This window comes from Mercenaria mercenaria, chromosome 1 (assembly GCF_021730395.1).
Source record: "Mercenaria mercenaria strain notata chromosome 1, MADL_Memer_1, whole genome shotgun sequence".
In the NCBI taxonomy this organism is placed as follows: domain Eukaryota; kingdom Metazoa; phylum Mollusca; class Bivalvia; order Venerida; family Veneridae; genus Mercenaria; species Mercenaria mercenaria.
Window position 1 is genome coordinate 43344470 of NC_069361.1, and position 19090 is coordinate 43363559.

General features: G+C 35.7%; 1 protein-coding gene and 1 long non-coding RNA gene across 4 annotated transcripts; both read left to right on the forward strand.

The window, feature by feature from the left end:
- Positions 1-3820: 3820 nt before the first annotated feature.
- LOC128557685 (uncharacterized) lies at positions 3821-6214 on the forward strand. Of its 3 annotated transcripts, none has more exons than XR_008371319.1 (3): positions 3821-3936; positions 4395-4504; positions 6123-6214. It is a non-coding gene; the product is annotated as an uncharacterized LOC128557685 (long non-coding RNA). The 3 variants fall into 3 exon arrangements; XR_008371320.1 differs by having other exon boundaries at positions 3828-4121; XR_008371317.1 differs by having other exon boundaries at positions 3829-4136.
- Positions 6215-9724: 3510 nt separating this feature from the next.
- On the forward strand, positions 9725-14804 carry LOC123540683 (uncharacterized). The gene is made up of 2 exons (XM_053545593.1): positions 9725-10227; positions 10735-14804. The coding sequence occupies exons 1-2, from the start codon at positions 9893-9895 to the stop codon at positions 12128-12130; spliced, it is 1731 nt and encodes a 576-aa protein (XP_053401568.1). The 5' UTR covers positions 9725-9892; the 3' UTR covers positions 12131-14804.
- Positions 14805-19090: the final 4286 nt, after the last annotated feature.

Below are 19090 nucleotides of genomic sequence, written 5' to 3' on the forward strand. Positions count from 1 at the left end.
TTTTCGTCTTAATCTATTTGTATGCGGCTTGACTCGATCTATGAGCAAATTGCTCGGATCAGTCTATGGGAATGCCTTTTTACTGAGTCTATTCTATGATCGTGCAGCTAGACTCAATCTATTGGCATGCTGCTTTACTTAATCTCTGAGCATGCTACTTGACTTAATCTATTGGTATGCTGCTTGTCGCAATCTATGGACATGCTGCTTAACTCCATCTTCGGGCATGCGTCTTAACTCAATCTATGAGCATACTGCTATACTGAATGTATAGGCATGCATTTTGACTTAATCTATTGGCAAGTTGCTTGATTCGATCTATAGGCACGCCTTTTGTCTTAATATATTGGCATGTGACTTGACTCGATCTTCGAGCATATGGCTTTAGCCAATCCAAAGTGTGCTTCTTGACTCAATCTATGAACATGCTGCTTGACTCGATCTGTGGGCATACTGCTTGACTTAATCTATGGGCATGTTGCTTGATTCAGTTTGTTGACATGCTGCTTGACTCAATCTATGGGTGTGTTTCTTGACTCATTCTATGAGCATTATGCTTTACTCAGTCTATGGACATGCTGCTTGACTACATCTATAGGCAAGCTTTTTGTCTTAATCTTTTTATGCCTGACTCGATTTATAAGCATATTGCTTTGCTCAGTCTATGGACATGCTTCTTTCCTGCTTCTAGTCTATGAGCATACAGCTTGACACAATCAATTGGCATGCTGCTTTACTCAATCTGTGAGCATGCTTCTTGACTTAATCTATTGATAGGCTGCTTGACTCAATCTGATTCATTCTTTTAGCATTCTGCTAGTCTGAATGTTAAGGCATGCTTTTTGACTTAATCTATTGGCATATTTCTTGGCTCCATCTATAGACACGCCTTTTGTCTAAATCTATTGGCATGTGACTTGACTCGATCTTCGAGCATATTGCTTTAGTCAAACCATAGGTGGCTTCTTAGCTCAATCTATGAAATAACCTGCTTGACTCGATCTTTGGGCATGCTGCTTGACTTATTCTATTGGCATTTTGCTTGACTCAATCTGTGGGCACGCATTTCGTCTTAATCTGTTGGCATGTGACTTGACTCTATCTTTGAGCATATTGCTTTACTAAATCCATAGGTTTGCTTCTTCACTCAATCTATGAATATGTTTCTTCACTCAATCTATGAACATGCTGCTTGACTCGATCTTTGGCCATACTGGTTGACTTAATCTATGTGCATGCTGCTTGGTTCAGTCTATAAGCATGCTGCTTGACTCAATCTGTGTTTGTGTTTCTTGACTCATTCTATGAGCATGAGAATCTATGCTGCTTGACTCAATCTATAAGCATGCTGTTTACCTCAGTCTATGGGCATGATGCTTGAATCAGTGTAGGGCATGCTTCTTGACTCAACCTATGGGCATTCTGCTTGACACAATTTATGGGCATTCTGCTTCACTCTATCTATGGACATGCTTCTTAACTCGAATGATGGGCATGCTCCTTAACTCAATCTATGGGCATTCTACTTGACTCAATTTATGGGAAAACCCTTGACACAATCTCTGGGCGTGATTCTAGACTTAATCCATGGGCATGCTGACTCAATCTGTGGGCATGCCATTTGACTTAATTGATGAGCATGCTGCTTGACTCAATGTACGAGCGTGCTTCTTGACTCAATTTATGGGCATTCTGTTTGACTCAATCTTTGGGCATTCTGCTTGACTCGATTCATGGGCATGCTCCTTGACTCAATATACGGGCGTGCTTCTCGAATTAATCTGTAGGCAAACTGCTTGACTCAATTTATGAGCACTGTATGAGCATGCTGCTAGACTCAGTCTATGGGCGTGCTTCTTGACTCAATCTATCGGGACTACGAATCAGTCGCTTCTGTATCATGAATTCAGATGTATTAGTCATATACACACAATTGAACCTGTTATAAAGTAGCAAGGATCGGGTGTCGAATGTCAAAATATATAACACTTGAACTCGGACAAAGTGACCTATGTGGAAGTCCGCTCTGGAAATTGTCTTGAGGAGGGTTACAACTACTGTTAGTTTTATGAAAATGTTCCCAGCAATTAAAAAGATATGGAGCGGACATAAAGTTAAGCTATTTGTTGTTTTTTTTACCTCCAAGCTTGACCTTGCTCTTAATTGTATCTAGTGATCTGGGTTGTGCGTTATGCATTTCGTCTTGGTGACGTAAACAATTAATGTTAGTTTTATAATAATCATCCAAACAGTTTACACAATATGGCGCGGACACGAATATAAGCTATTGACACCCAACTGTGAACAGGAAGGATTTTTTGCCGCTAGTTCATACTTCTTCATGACTGACTGCATGATTAGGAGGATCTCAGACAGCCTTTTAAGCAAATATCCTCCTAGTCATGCAGCCAGTTATGAAGAAGAACTAGTAATAACTTGCGACAAAAAGTTCTAAACCTTTCTTTCGCAATATCTCATTCCTAATTAGAGTAAATTTTTTCTTCAGTATCAGTAACCCTTTATACAATCGATTCGTGCCAATTTCTAGACAGGCTGGACTAAAGTGCCAAATTTTGTACAACGATAGCTTGGAACAATATAAGACTTTTTGCTGTAAAGGCCAAGGTCACAACTATTTGGAATTCTATTTTTAGAACATTAAAATAGCCGCCATTGAAACAAATAGCTATTTAGTAAAACCGTCCACAGTGTGCCCATACCACGTGACTTTGACGTCATTTTATGGCTAAGACGGCAAGCCAAATTCCGTCGATTCGATTCTTCAAAGTGGCGTAAGTTCTTTATTTCTTGATCAAATATGACCAAATAAAGCGCAGGCTACGGAAAAAAGTGAGTACTTCACTCACACACAAGTAAACGGTTTTATCAATAGATGAACAGTTTTGGACTGAAAACGGGAAAACTGTTTTGTTTAGAGAAAATGAGCATGGTAAGACGGCAAGCAAGAGCCCTTTTTGACAGAAAAACGGATGATTGTACACATCAGAGGTCTCGCACGTATTACCGATTCACAGGAATTTAATGCTTGCTCTGTGGGCGGCCTTAATTGACAAAAATGTAGCAGAATTATTTAAAAACTTTTAAAAAATCCAAAATATGCTAAGACGGCAAGTCCGCTAAGACGGCAAGTCATTTTTATTAGATATACCTGGTTGCACCAACTTACGTAATTCAACACTTCCGTGGTTACAGGCCGTCCATCCTCCTATCAATCCATCCGTCAGTAACATTTTTACTATGTTTCATCAATGCTTGTGAAATAAAATAGAGAAAAGTGGAAACTTTACAGATCGCCCAACACGCCAGAAACGAAAATGTTGCAGGCTCGGTTTGATTGAGCCTGTTCATGGACGGTAGTGGAAATGCATGCTACCGTCCACGCCCTCTAGCCCCGGGTTGAGCAGAACTCAACATTTACACATGCTATAAGTACAACAAGCAATTTAGAGACATCCACAGATGTATTCAAACGGCGGTGAACATGAAACCTTCAGTGAACACTTACATAAAAGTTCAGTGACATTCATTGATCATCTTTCATCCTCTCCTTGAATCACTAGTGCTGGACAAAAGAGATATAAACGGTTTATCCTCACTGTTTGTTCATTAAGGCAAAACAATTATTTTAACTTTGGACCATACACCGTTTTTGGTGGAATTACACACTATCATTGAAGCTAGCAGATGCTTCGCCGAATGAATACATCATCGGATGTTGCTAAATTGATTTTTAGGTTGAAACCACGAAGTGGTTGAGACCTATAATTACCGTATACCAGAGCTTGCAAAAATATCAGACTAAGGTAGCAGTTGGTAGTTTCCAGCCACAGATTCGAATTGGCCAGGGTCAAAATCTGTCATTAGAGATAAAACCTTGAAGTGAAGGCTGTTTTGATGTTTGAAATATTTGTTGATGTGAGTTTGTGATTAACAAGTTTAAGAATGGTATGTTGCAGAAATTCTGGCAGATGCGAATGTAAGCTTGATGGCATCATTTTCATATAACTGCTTGAAATGCATATATACCACTATCAGCATTGAGCGTCTCGTGAACTGTCAAATGTCATATAGGCCTCACACAGTTGAAAATAGTGAAAAAAGTAATCGGTAGACAGGTATTTTTGTCCAGCTCTGCAAGTAATACTTGAAACTGAGTACAGAATGCAAGTGGCCATTTGGCTCTATCATTTCCCCTAACATTTTAAGGCCAGTTGGAGATATGGCTAATTTGGGCTGAAATGTCATGTATTTTCGCGGGCTGAAATTATCTTTCAGGTGCTTGTGGATTTAAAAATCTATGCTTTGTATGAAGTTTACTATGTATTTTATTTCTTTTTCAAGTAAGATGTAAACCGGTATCTTTTTATTTTCAGGTCTGCATCTCGTAAGATATCGGAAGCCGTCTGACTTGGCCACATCGCTCGGAAGTCCGAAGTACTAGAAAAAACCGCCATCTGCTACCTTAAGACACTTGTCAATTTTTGTAAGTACTATTTCATGCTTTCTTTGTGTTGTTCAAGCTCTCCAGTATGTGTTATTTAAAAATCCGAGCTGAATGGATTCATAACATAGACAGATGTTGTTTGATATGGTAGAAGTTAAGGGAGGTAACTCTGATTTTACCGGGTAAGTAAATCTTATTTTTGTTTGTAGTGTAGGGTTTTCTTAAAATTTCTAGCGGGAAACACATTTCTTTTGTATTTATATCAAATTTAAAGGAAGAAGGACTATTTAAAGGAAGTATAGGTGCAACTTTTTGGCATTTTGTAAATACATGGCTGTTTCACAAGGCTCGGAACTGGATTTTGTGGTGATATTTCTTTCGAAGATATTTCTCGAGTGGCAGGTATGATTTTAGTTCTTACAAATTTCTATTGTGGCTTTATCGGTGTCAGGACATGACGACAGAAGAAAAGTGTAGAGAGTGGATACATCTTGGGTGCATTTAAGGTCCTGGAGTGAGGTAACATTTGCAGATATTTGTTTTTAATTAAGAGAAGATATGGTTTCTCGGAGATGTACTGGGAGACTGCTCGAATTCGTTAAAATAGGTAAGTTTGGCAACAACAACAACAACAACAACAACAACAAAAGTGCATTGTAAAATATTTATTTAAAGCTATTTTATACTTACTGTATGTAAGGTAATATGAAAAAGTACTTGTAAACAGGGGCGGCTTTTCCTGAGCTTGCGGACTTGAAGTACAGTTAGTCTTGGGTAAGTAAGCTGTGCTGCTTTAATTCTGTTCCTCAAGTATGCAGGGCTGTGCACAATGCTAATACAGTACATTTATGGCCATCATGTAATAGTAGGTAAGTCTTTTTTTAATGTCAGAAAGATAGATGCAGTAAGAAATATGTGTGTAAAATGGGGCCAAAACCACAATATTGTAGACATTGTTTGGACATGTGCAATTTGCAAGAAGAACAAAGCATTGTTTAAATATTGGTAAGATTTTATTTGTCATAGATCATTTTCTTAGAATCAGGTGCCAGACAGTCCATGGAGATGCATGTCTTGGTCCTTAAGGTAGCAGTTGGTAGTTTCCAGCCACAGATTCGAATTGGCCAGGGTCAAAATCTGTCATTAGAGATAAAACCTTGAAGTGAAGGCTGTTTTGATGTTTGAAATATTTGTTGATGTGAGTTTGTGATTAACAAGTTTAAGAATGGTATGTTGCAGAAATTCTGGCAGATGCGAATGTAAGCTTGATGGCATCATTTTCATATAACTGCTTGAAATGCATATATACCACTATCAGCATTGAGCGTCTCGTGAACTGTCAAATGTCATATAGGCCTCACACAGTTGAAAATAGTGAAAAAAGTAATCGGTAGACAGGTATTTTTGTCCAGCTCTGCAAGTAATACTTGAAACTGAGTACAGAATGCAAGTGGCCATTTGGCTCTATCATTTCCCCTAACATTTTAAGGCCAGTTGGAGATATGGCTAATTTGGGCTGAAATGTCATGTATTTTCGCGGGCTGAAATTATCTTTCAGGTGGCTTGTGGATTTAAAAATCTATGCTTTGTATGAAGTTTACTATGTATTTTATTTCTTTTTCAAGTAAGATGTAAACCGGTATCTTTTTATTTTCAGGTCTGCATCTCGTAAGATATCGGAAGCCGTCTGACTTGGCCACATCGCTCGGAAGTCCGAAGTACTAGAAAAAACCGCCATCTGCTACCTAACCATTTTCACTGAAAGACAGATTAATCCGCTGTAAAGTGTTTGCCCGTTTTTTTTTCGGGCTAATCGACCGACATCCTTATTGATGTTTTCTGAACATTGTTCTACAGTCGGTTGATATTTTCATACATATGTAAATACAATAAGGTTAAAGAATGCGCCATTTCGTATTAAAATTATGTTTTTAAGTCTGTTGATCCATCGAGCATGACTAAGTTGAAAAGCGAAGGTGTATTCCTTTAAAACAATTCAGAAAAAACGCAGACGTGACCGAAGCGCATGAAAATATGCCGTGAAAAATATAGTTCAAAACCTATAAGAAAGATTTCTCTAGTTTAGCCTTAATACATAATGCACTCGTCAGTAATAAAACAGCATATGATCTGAATAATTTTTTCTAGTTGTATAGGATATAGATCTGCATGCGATTCTTTCTGCCCGTCCTGATTCGAATGACAAGGGAGATCACTGTGTAGGAGTAAGCTAAATGATAATCTGCTTTATTTCATTTAAAAAATAGATTTTCTTTCTGAATTATTTCTCTTTATTCTTATTTTATCCTTTTTTTTTTGTACAGCTTTTATAACGACCGATTCATATTATTTATCATTTAACATTTTGCTTTATCGTTTTAATATCTCTGTAAGGCAGATGCAAAACTGAGTCAAAATATTTGTTTAAGGTTTTCCACTGTAACATGGAAAGCTACACGTTACAAGTTAAAGCCCTGCTCCGCGGCAATTCAAATTCTTTTGTGTGTATGCAACCAATGATTACAATAGGTAACAGTTAACGGCCACGTGCCAACCTTTAGCACGCAAAACCACAGGTATTTCATACAGAATTTCATGTACAATAGACTCTATTTTGACAGACGTCACTGTTCATAGTCAGGATTTCATGCTTTTTCAGTGACAATTCAAGGTTAAAAGGTAGGACGGGAGCAGGGCTTTAAGGAAAATGGTCGTGTTGCAAGTACACGTCTGGTTAATTTACCTATTTGTCTCGATATTTAATGTAATAACCTATATTAATACTTACAAGATAAATAATTGACATTCCTTGCAAATGCTGAATACATTTAGATGTTAGGGGTACTTTACTATGACTTTTAACAACATTACATCAGTTTCAGATTATTATGATTGTTATTGAATTGAAAAATTTACATGAAAGTTGTCATTTTGATAAACGTTAATAAAACAGAATAAAAGCTACAGAGTTTTTAAAATAGATTATGAAGCAAAATAAAATCAAAACAGTACATAACGAGAATTTATAGTCGGTTAAAAATCTCATCAGAGCTAATGTTACTTGTAATTTGACTTTCCGACTCAGTGAATAAATCTTATCTTAGTATATCAAATGTTGGTGTTTGCTTGATGTGAAGTTTCTAAGTATGTGTGCCCGATAAATGAAACTTTGATTTCTTTTAAGCAACATTGAATCAAAACATATCAACAGGTCATTTGCGTCTTCTCCCGATGATTTTCATGTGTATGGTTCTTTTTCTTATCTCAAAACTGCACGGAAGTCGAAATAGCAGGATCTTGGGGTAGATACAGGTCTAGTTTCCAGTTTGGCGGACCCCACTGACTTCTACTGTTGTTGTAGCAGGGTCGGTCGTTTGTACAAACATTTTAAACAAGGTAGTGGAGTTTAAAGACAACAACCAATGAATTAAAGAAGTAGGGCTGCAACATTTTTAATGTTTTGGTGTTACGATTACTTAAGTCGTGACATCAGTACATTTTATTTCTAGGCTCGGCTAAACAAGAAGTTGATTTTGCAGAAATGTGTAGAACTATACAACCCTTTCTCCAAGAATTGTGAAAGTTGGTGTATTTGTGTGTGGTTCCAATACTCCCGCTTTCATAGCCTTGGGTATTGTTTAATCACCCCTTGGATATGGTGCCTGCTTTTTAATTTTGTCTTTTGACTGTTCCTGTGATACGCAGGCTCCATAACCTCAGATCCCCTTCCTAAAATCCAGTTTGTTTAGTTCTGCCCATTGTTTTCTCGTTTGGGGCAAACCCTTTATTTTATCTGGGGACCAAACGCCGCTCTTCATGGAATTACACGCCTCAACACGTGTATCACTGAAGGTTCCATGTTCATCATCGTTTGAATACATCTGCGGATGTCTCTAAATTGCTTTTTGTACTTTTAGCATGTGTAAATATTGAGTTCTGCTCAACCCGGGGCTAGAGGGCGTGGACGGAAGCATGCATTTCCACTACCATCCATGAGCAGGCTCAATGAAACCGAGCCTGCAACATTTTCGTTTTTGTTGTTTTGAGCGACCTGTGGAGTTTCCACTATTTCTATTTTAATATGTGATATCGTGTTAAATTTTTGGGGGAAAAAATAAGATTTTTCTATTCTACTCAAAACTTTGAACACAGCTACATAGAAATACTTTTTAAAGCATGTCTTCTAGCTTATAGAATGAGTTAAGAATAAGATTCTTATTTGTCAAAACATTATTCTATATATCTGAAAATTGTGTTTTTGATTTGTGGAAGTCGACAAAATGGCTCTTCTTAATAAGTAGCCTTATTTGTAATACATAACGATTTGTCAAGAAAACATTCGCTCAAACATTATATGTACAACAGACTTGTGAACATATAACATAGTACTGATTAGGTCAAAAATGTGTATTATTTGTTGTTGCCTGCTGCCAACTGTATATTTGTTCTTTAGTTTTCGAAACGCTATAACATATTTTAATCCAAAGACCGACACGCAGAGGTACATCCAAGATGGTATACATGTGTAGCTTTTGAATTCATAACCTTTCTAGAACAGTTCTCACTTATATGCCAATCCTGCTAGAACAAATCATAATTCTCGTTTAATTTATCTATTAAGCCTCACAATTTAGCAACTGTACCAAAAAAAAAAAAAAAAGCATATAACGTAGTTTAAAACATCATATGACTTCACTTATATAACGGTTCTTTGATGTTTTCCTATAGTTTTGACAAGAAGTAGAATAATCTACTATTGGTAAACATCCAATGACCGCTTGTAGAGAAGTGTGACTCCATGGACGATATTACTATAAAAAATGACTTGCCGTCTTAGCGGACTTGCCGTCTTAGCGTATTTTGGATTTTTTAAAAGTTTTTAAATAATTCTGCTACATTTTTGTCAATTAAGGCCCCCCACAGAGCCGGCATTAAATTCCTGTGAATCCGTAATACGTGTGACACCTCTGATGTGTACAATCATCCGTTTTTCTGTCAAAAAGGGCTCTTGCTTGCCGTCTTACCATGCTCATTTTCTCTAAACAAAACAGTTTTCCCGTTTTCAGGCCAAAACTGTTCATCTATTGATAAAACCGTTTACTTGTGAGTGAAGTACTCACTTTTTTCCGTAGCCTGCGCTTTATTTGGTCATATTTGATCAAGAAATAAAGAACTTACGCCACTTTGAAGAATCGAATCGACGGAATTTGGCTTGCCGTCTTAGCCATAAAATGACGTCAAAGTCACGTGGTATGGGCACACTGATAGTCACACACTCGACTTCGATATATATGGGATATGTTTTAAAACTTAAAACCTGCCAAAGATATCGTGTTTCATATCGACCGAAACATTTCAATTCAAATGAGGAAGTAAATTGAAAAATCTTCATACCTGTCATAAGATAAAACTGATAACTGGATAAAAATGGCGACTAAGGGTGGTGACAATGCATCAGATGGAATTATAGACACCAAATGCTCTGTGTGTGCTGGTAAAAATTTAACGCGGGAAGCTGAAAAATACTGTGTAGAATGTCAGGACTATTACTGTATACCATGTACAGACATGCACAAAGCTTTTCCGTCAATGAGAGCACACAAATTGCTGGATAAAGCTGATTTTAGTACACATGGTTTGCAATCATCATTACCATGTTTCCCTACAGAAAGGTGCCAGATTCATAAAGCGAAACTTTTGGACATGTTTTGTAAGAACCATGATGAGGTTGTGTGTGCCACTTGTGTTGCTATAAATCACAGGTAAATACTTCGAGATTTAGTAGTCTTTAAAGGTCACATACTATAAAAATTAGATTTATATTGATTCCAGTGATCACTTATATTTCCAAGTCGTAATTACTGTAAAATCATTTAAATTGTTGGGACAAAATTCTGTGGTTTTGACCAAACAGCTGTTTCATGGGGATATAATTTCTTGGATTTTGACCTTTAAACATCAAATGAATGGGATTATTTTTTCACAGTAACTTATATATGAAACTCATACACATTGTGTTACTTTTACATCAAAACTGAATGCGGCTCCAGACATGTTAATGAATTTCATTCGCAAAATTTTAGCTTCACAAATATATCTCAGACTACAGTATTTGAGCTCCAGTCAGGTGTCAACATTAACATATAAAATATATATGAAAATAATTCAAAACAAGGGGAAGTATAGTTCGTCCTCAAACAGTAAATAAAATACAGGAATTGAACGTCAGGCTGTTATCATAATACGGTGATTCCTTTTTTTTTTGTCAGAACATGCCAGGATATACACTCTATTCCGGATGAAGTTGACAATCTATACAAACAATCAGCTTCTGATCAAACCAAGAAACAACTCCTTGCAGCAAAGAAAGCTTTAGATGATATAAAGAAAACCAAACAACAAATCCTCAGTGAGTTAAAGAAACAAAAGCAGAGAGCAACTGATTCTATCATAAACTACAGAAAAGAATTGGAAGCTGAGCTCAAGAGACTTGAATCTGAATCACTCAAGGAAGTTGATGCACAGTATAAAAATATGGAAAGAAATCTGCTGTATGAGATCAAGGAAGCAGAAAAATTTATTGGTGACTTGGAACAGTCTGCTGCCAAGTTGCAAAAGTCCAATGGAAATAAAGCCCAAGAATTTGTATGTGTCAAAACTGCTCAGAGAAATATTCTTACAGCTAAAAGTTCCACAAGTAAAAAACAAACAGAAGTGAACGTATTTTTTTCTGCTGATATGAAAATAAAAAACAACATAAAACAATTAAAGACATTAGGAGAGGTGTCTACAGCTGAAGCAACTTACAAGCCAAGAACCACAGTATACACAGTGAAACAGCAGAGGAATATTAATGTTCAGCTTAAAGAAGACGAACGTAAATGTGATATACATGGATCTTGTTTTACTGAGGATGGTTCCTTGCTGCTTGCTGATTGGTATAATAACAAGTTGAAACATCTGGATGTCTCTACAGATACCATCACAGACCATCTAGATCTGGATGCAAGACCTATTGCTGTATGTCTAACCAGTAAACAAGAAGCTGCAGTAAGCCTGAACAACAACACCATACAGTTTGTATCACTAGGAGACAAGATGGCAACAAAAAGGAAGCTGAAGATGGATCATAACTGTTTTGGTTTGGCCTCCAATGATGGGAAATTTTTTATATCTGATTCAGACAAAACTGTTTATATTTATGATGTAAGCGGTATCATGTTAAATAAAATTACAATTGACAAATCAGGCAATCCAATTTTCAGCAACACTAGACATATTAGTGTGAGTACAAACAGAGACCGTGTGTATGTGGCTGATAATGATAAAGGTTTGATAACTCTAGACATGCAGGGAAATTATCTATCAACATTTACTGATCCTGATTTAGTTCAGCCTCAGGGTGTATGTACAGATAAGAGAGGAAACATATTGGTCTGTGGGTGGAGATCATCAAATATTGTCCAGATAAGTGAGGATTCAAAAACAAAGTTAGGCATATTCAAACCAGAAGAAAATCCATTATCAGTCTGTTTTGATCCTCACCAGAACAAACTAGCTGTAACTCATGTATGCAGCAATACTGTAAAAGTCTTTGAGCTGAAGTCAGATACATTTACTGCTGTTGACATCACAACACTGAATGATCTCGTATTGAATTTTTAAGTCACTACGACACAATTCAAATCATTATTTATTTTGCAATGCCATAGCACAGATAACACATTTTTTACTGTATAGTAAAAATAAAAAAACTTTAACAAATAAAGAAGGATTATAGAAACATTTAGATAACGTAGAAGATTTTTACTGTATACATATTTAAAATATAAATTTTCCAGTTAGCATCCTAAGATAAGCGGGAAGAAAACTTACTAAGAGAAGTAAAGAAACTAAGAGTGTATTCTTTTAAAATTATATGAATAACCATTCACTTTCTTTTCACCAATTGTAACACGATAAGACAAAGATAGTTAGGATTCAAATTAGTTTTAAAGAAGCTATGCCATTAAGAAACAAGAGCTGCCGCAGGAGACAGCAGACTCGACTATTTCGATGTTGAATTTTGAAACTAGGCTCATTTGAGGAAGCAAGAGCTGTCACTTGAGTGTTTGATTAATTACTCCAAGATGGATGAATATTATAAGTGGAGAATAGCTTATATCTTTGTCAAATGTATTTGGTAATAACAGAGATTGAGAAGTGTATCAAAACATTTAAAAAGTATAAAAGGGACACAATTCATGGAAAATGTGTGGGTGGTAATATTGATTAACTATTTAAGTTTGAATCAAATCCGTTTGGTTGTAACAGATATAGAGTGAAAGTGCTTCAAAACTTTAACATGAAACTTTATGTAAAAAGGGGACACAATGCATGAAATATTGTTGCCAAAATTATGACCCTTGTGCCATATGATGTGAGTGATGATCATGATGTCAAGCAATTGTTATAAATTTGAATCAAATGCCTTCTGTGATAACAGAGATGTAGTAAAAATGCATCAAATGTAACCTAAGATTCTACAAAAAGGGAGCATAATTCATAAAGAAATGTGCTAGAGTTATAAACCTCGTGTCATATGATGTGCGTGATAATGTGAAACAACTATTTCAAGTTTGAATCAAATCCCTACACCAAAATTTTAACCAGAAATTCTTAGTAAAAAGGGGGATAATTAATTAAATATTGGTTCAAGAGTTATGGCCCTTTGCCAGATGATGTGAGCGATGATGAGGAATAATTATTTTAAGTTCAAAGCAAATCCATCAAGTAATTACAGAGATAAAGAGAAAAAAGAGGAAGTGCATCAAAACTTTTACCTTGCAAGATGCCGCCAACGCCGATGCCGACACCAGGGCTAGTAGGATATATATCTTCATATACTTCGTATAGTCGAGCTAAAAACGAATATTCAATGAATTGTACCGTCTCATTACCTGTAGCAGATGTGTGTTTTTGTATGAATTTGTTGTTTAGCTTCACTTACACTGTAAATATTCATGTTATCATGATTAACATACCGTATGTAGTGTATGTAAACAAAACCAATGTTTATTTGAATGAATGAAAGTTGTTCTGGTGTTATTCTCTTTTTCTAATGCATTTTTATTTCCAAATAGGCATATTACATTTACAATAGATGCACAATAGGTTTCACACATTTTTATCAATATCCAATATTTAATAAATTTTTTGACTTATTTTTGTACATTAACTATAAATGAGTGGGGAAAATGAGAGGGAATATGATCTTTCTCAATAAAAATTGTATTTTCTGACGGATGGAAACTGTATTGTTATTGCTCCACTCAATTGTTTTGCAATAGCACATTTTATTTCTATAATATTGTCAAAAATGGACAGCTCAACGTTCAGTGATGATTGTGTTGTTCTAATTTGTTATTCATGGTAGATATTTCTTTTTTTTTTTCTATTTCAATTCGCAGTTTATGATGTAATATATAAAACTAGACGGGCAAACATTTTCTGTATTTCACTAGAAAAAATATATATAATTTCGTTATAATGATTAAAAAGTTTGTTACATTACTTTCTGACCTACCTGTTGAAAAACTGAAGCTGCTTGTTTGTAAACTAAAGTATATTTGTAAACTAAAGTGTATAGAAATACTTAAAAATTTCATGTTTCGTCTGTTTCACATATGTTAAAAATATTGGCATTCACAAAATAAATGTTTTTGACTTCACACATGCATGTTACAAAGGTGACACAGACTTGAATTGATTAATTTCATCTTTAATTACTTGAAATGTATTTGTACTGAAAACTTCTCAGTTTTGAGTCTATGGTTGACTTGAACACATGACAGTAGACATTTTTTCCATTGTATTCAGTATTTCATTTGTGTTATTCTTTTTATTATTTGCATGTGATACAAGTACTCGTTCTTTGATTTCGTTTAAGATAGAGTTATAAGTAACAATTCATTTTTATCATACATTATATTTCCTTCTCCTATCTTTACCTTCATATTATGTGGGCTGATAATATGTATTTTCCAACTATTTATTCTATAGTCAAAGAAGTGTTGTATATATTTAATGCGTTCATCATACAATTCTTTATAGAAAAAAAATGTGTTTGAAGTTTGATTTTTATTTCAGACTTTTCCAGAAGATTTGATGACTAACAGTTGTTTCCTTTTTCATAAACTGTAATGGTTTTTCATGCCAAAAATATAATTATCTTTTAAGAAAGCATTACCTTTGTTTATCATTTCAATGTTATTTACGTTAAGTTTTTTTTTCAAATATTAAAGATCCTTCAATTTAAAGCATTATGTTTTCTCATGTTTTCCATGCTTGTTTATTACTTTCATCATTCTGTTTAACAAATAATCAAGGCCTTCGAGTGGTTTATCGTCTGATTTACCACGGTTCAGAGTTTAGATGCGTAGGAATTGAACCACGAGTGCGTTAGCCCGAGTGGTTAAATACTGAAGCATCTGAACGATGAACCGTGGTAAATTAGACGATAAATCACAAGAAAGCCTTGATTGTTTTCATTCTGACATGCTCATTGATATATTTTAATAAATATTATGCTGGACTTCATTGTAGGTATAACGCATGTTTTTTCGTGTTATAACATCTGCAGAATCCCGAGGGATTCTGCAAATGTTATATAACACAAAATGAACATGCGCTAACGCTATTCTAGCATAAAACGCGTAGAAACTGCTGATAAATGGATAAAATGTCTCTCAACGTCATTAATTTTCCACCAAATGCGCGGGAATGTCTAAGTTGTTTTTTAAATTTGACGTCATTTTGTTTTGAATTATCCGTTTTGGGGCCGAATGACATTTACGCTTTGCCACAGAACGCGCATATATAAAAAGGTGTTACAACAGCACGCGAGCGCGAGAATCTCTGTTTACACACGTTTTCTCTCCTGTTAAAACACCCCCGAAAAGTGACAAGAACAGCAGTTTTATGCTAGAATTATGCGAGGAGTAATGTATCGGACGTCATGCGGCAAATTGACGTCATGATTGACGTCATAATGCTCTCTTACCGGTCCGCGTGTCAACCGTTTATCGCAGAATATACAGAGCTTGATTTTCTTCTTTGTTTAATTGGAAATCAAATCGAGCCATGTTAGAATGTTTAATTTAACATGCCTTCAATGCATTGAAGATATATCTAAAATCAACCACTTTAATCCCCTTCATCATAATTGTCAATGTTTCTGTTTTGACTTTTCTAGGTTTATTATTCCATATAAATTCAAACATGTCCTTTAATATTACATTTATTTGGCTATCTGGAGGTTTTGGTAATACTTTGAGTGGGTATATTTTTTTCGGAAGAGCAACAGTATTTATGACGATAACAGTGTCAAGGAGTGTTCATTTTCTGCGTTGCCATTGTTTTAGACAGATTTTAAAGCCCTTTATCTTAAATTCTAGATTATAATCAGTGTTGTTTTAATGACCCAGCTTTTAAGACAGAAGATGTATCAGCGTTTCAATTTAGGCTTGACACATTTCTGAAATCTATAATTGAGCCGTGCCATGAGAAAACCAACATAGTGGCTTTGCGACCAGCATGGATCCAGACCAGCCTGCGCCTTCGCGCAGTCTGGTCAGGATTCATGCTGTTCGCTTTCAAAGCCTATTGCAATTAGAGAAACCGTTAGCGAACAGCATGATCTTGGCCAGACTACGCGGGTGCGCTGGCTGGTCTGGATCCATGCTGATCGCAAAGCCACTATGTTGGTTTTCTCATGTCGCGGCTAAATTATACTATTAACTAACTGTTAAAAAGAGTTTTCTGATCCTATTAAAAAAGTTGCATTGTCTGCAGATGATGACTATTCTATCTCCTCTCAATTTACATCTATACATATTAATTTATCCTTCATTTGTTTTAGCTATAGGGACTTCTAAAACGGGTTCAAGCAGAACCAATTGTTAAATCTTCAGAGCTTAAAGCCCTGCTCTGCGGCTATTCAAATTCTATTGTGTGTATGCAACCCATGATTACAATAGGTAACAGTTAACGGCCACGCGCCACACTTTAGCACGCAAAACCACAGGTATATTATACAGAATTCTATATAAAATAGACTCTATTTTGACAGGCGTCATTGTTCATAGGTTTTTCATGACTTTTCAGTGACAATTTAAGGTTAAAAGGTAGGACTGGAGCAGGTCTTTAAATCAATGAAAGGATTCTAAAGACTAATTTTGGTAAAGATCCATGAGGCGGTTTATAAGGAGTTGTTTAACCCATCATGCTGGACACGACTTATTCTACCTTTGCGACCAGTGCAGATCATGATCTGCACTGTTTGCCATTAAGTCAGTATCTTTTTGGTAGGCATACCTTTTAACAGGACAAGTTCATTATAAAACAATTAGCCGGGTAACGATTACAAGTATCAAGCTAAATCATTTGAATGCCGAAAGATTCATGTAATAGTTTGGGGGAGATTCATCAAGTGGTTCATGAGAAAAGTGACTGAAAGGTTTTTCTATTATTTGCTCTACTGGCCCCTAAATTGAACTAAGGCAAAGACATTTGAATAAAGTTATTAGAGTTTCATGGATGCTACAGAACAAGTTTGATGAAGATCCCACATGTGCATCATAAGTGGAAGCGATTTATTTATTTCAAGCTCTGATGGTCCAAAAGGGCCAAGCAGAACATTTCAGCAGACTAGAAAGAGGTACAGAGGTCCATGCAAAGACCATTATATTATCAACTGTATCATTAATCACTATGCTTTTCTCATCAACTGTTGTACGATAATGATTAACTGTTTCTATGCCTTTTTTCTGTTGCCTCATTTTTTTTTACCTCTTGTCGTCATGTCTTAACCTTAGAGAAATAAAATAAACTGAAAACTGAAGCTACTGTTCGCGTGCCAGTAAATATAATCAATGTCTCTGCTTAGTAAATGACAATTAAATGATAATAATTAAACAAATTTAAATCATTACTTTTGATGTTAAAAATGATTTAAAAACTTACAACACCTGAAACCACTGCCCATCTCATATTCTTTTACAGTTTCATATTCGACCAATCAATTTATAACTTGAAAATGCTGTAAACTCCTGGATTTTTATCAAATCTCCTGGCTTTTCAACTGAAATCTCCTTGAAAATTGTTCAGGAAATGTGGCATAGAAATACTGGTAGAAACACTGACTTGAAATTCTGGCATAATTCTTAAGCATTGAAGAAATTACATACAGCTCAAAAGTTTACATTATGTTTAGTGTTCATACCGTTATGTCAGCTAAATTATGATCACGCCGAAGAGCATGTACAGTATTTTTGCAGAAGAATCATGCTCCTGGTTTAGGGACTATGTCAGATGAAATTGTGTTAATTCATATCAAAATGGGCACTGTTTTTTGTGAGTTATCGATGTTAATTCTTTTGTTAGAAACATCAAAAAATAAATAGCAGGAAAATATACATCTTTTTAAATGTGACTAATACAGTTTCTGATCCAAACTAAGTACGTTTTCTGTCTAATATGCCATATTCTGTATTCTATATCCTTCAGAGCAATACCGTCTGTCTAGACGAACCGTGGTGACGTATAAAATGCACCACAAGAGAATAATCCAATGAGTAGACAGAGCATATTTTATTAAAGGAAAATGTAAGCAAGTTTTCGTGTTACTGTTAGGAAAGAAAAACTTTCATACAAGTACTCAAAAATAGTTTAAAATCCATAATTTTGCATAAATACGTATGTTTTCTTGAACAAAGGCATCAATCTGTGAAACAAAGATTTATACTAACTTGTGAGGTTATAATTAAGGAGCGATAAATCTTGTCAAATGATGGTCATTTTCAAATAATTAATCAGTATTACTCATCTAAGGGAATCCATACAGCAAAATTATTCTGCAAAGATAATACATGCCCTTCAATGTGATCACAATTTAGCCAAATTAGCGTTATGTGAAAAAAGAAGAAGAGATATTTGCACATTTTATTAAATTTTGAAACCGACATGTACCAAAAAGCAAACATTTTTGCAGTGTGTAAAATTGAATCTTACTACTAGAACTCTTCTATAGGATTCCTGCCTTTGATTCTGTCAATAATTTTTTGTCTTTTTGTCTTTTCGTTTTGTTTGGTTTTAAACGTCGCACCGACTTGATTATAGGTCATAATTATGCCGACTTGATTATAGGTCATATGCCGACTTTCAAGCTAAATGGTGGAAGAAGACCCCAGGTACCCCTACGTGCATTATTTCATCACGACGGGGCACCTGGGTAGAACCATCGATCTTCCGTAAGCCAGCTGGATGGCTTCCTCACATGAAGAATTCATCGTCCCGAATGAGGCTCGATCCAACATTGGTGAGGGGCAAGTGGAGTTTGCAGAATAACTAGGGCGAGGCATGTTCTATGCTGCAAACTGCAGCACTGAACTGCTCTATGTTAGGCAGGTGGGCGACTCTAGGGGGAATTTGGTTCCAACGGTACACGTTCTCGGAAAATAGGAAAACTTGTAATAGTCAGTGGTTGCAGTAATTAACCTATAATTTAGGGAATGGCCATTATAAGCGGACATAGCGGGTCATTGGGGTCAGGTAATGTACGATTGGGATGGCATCCAGATCATAATG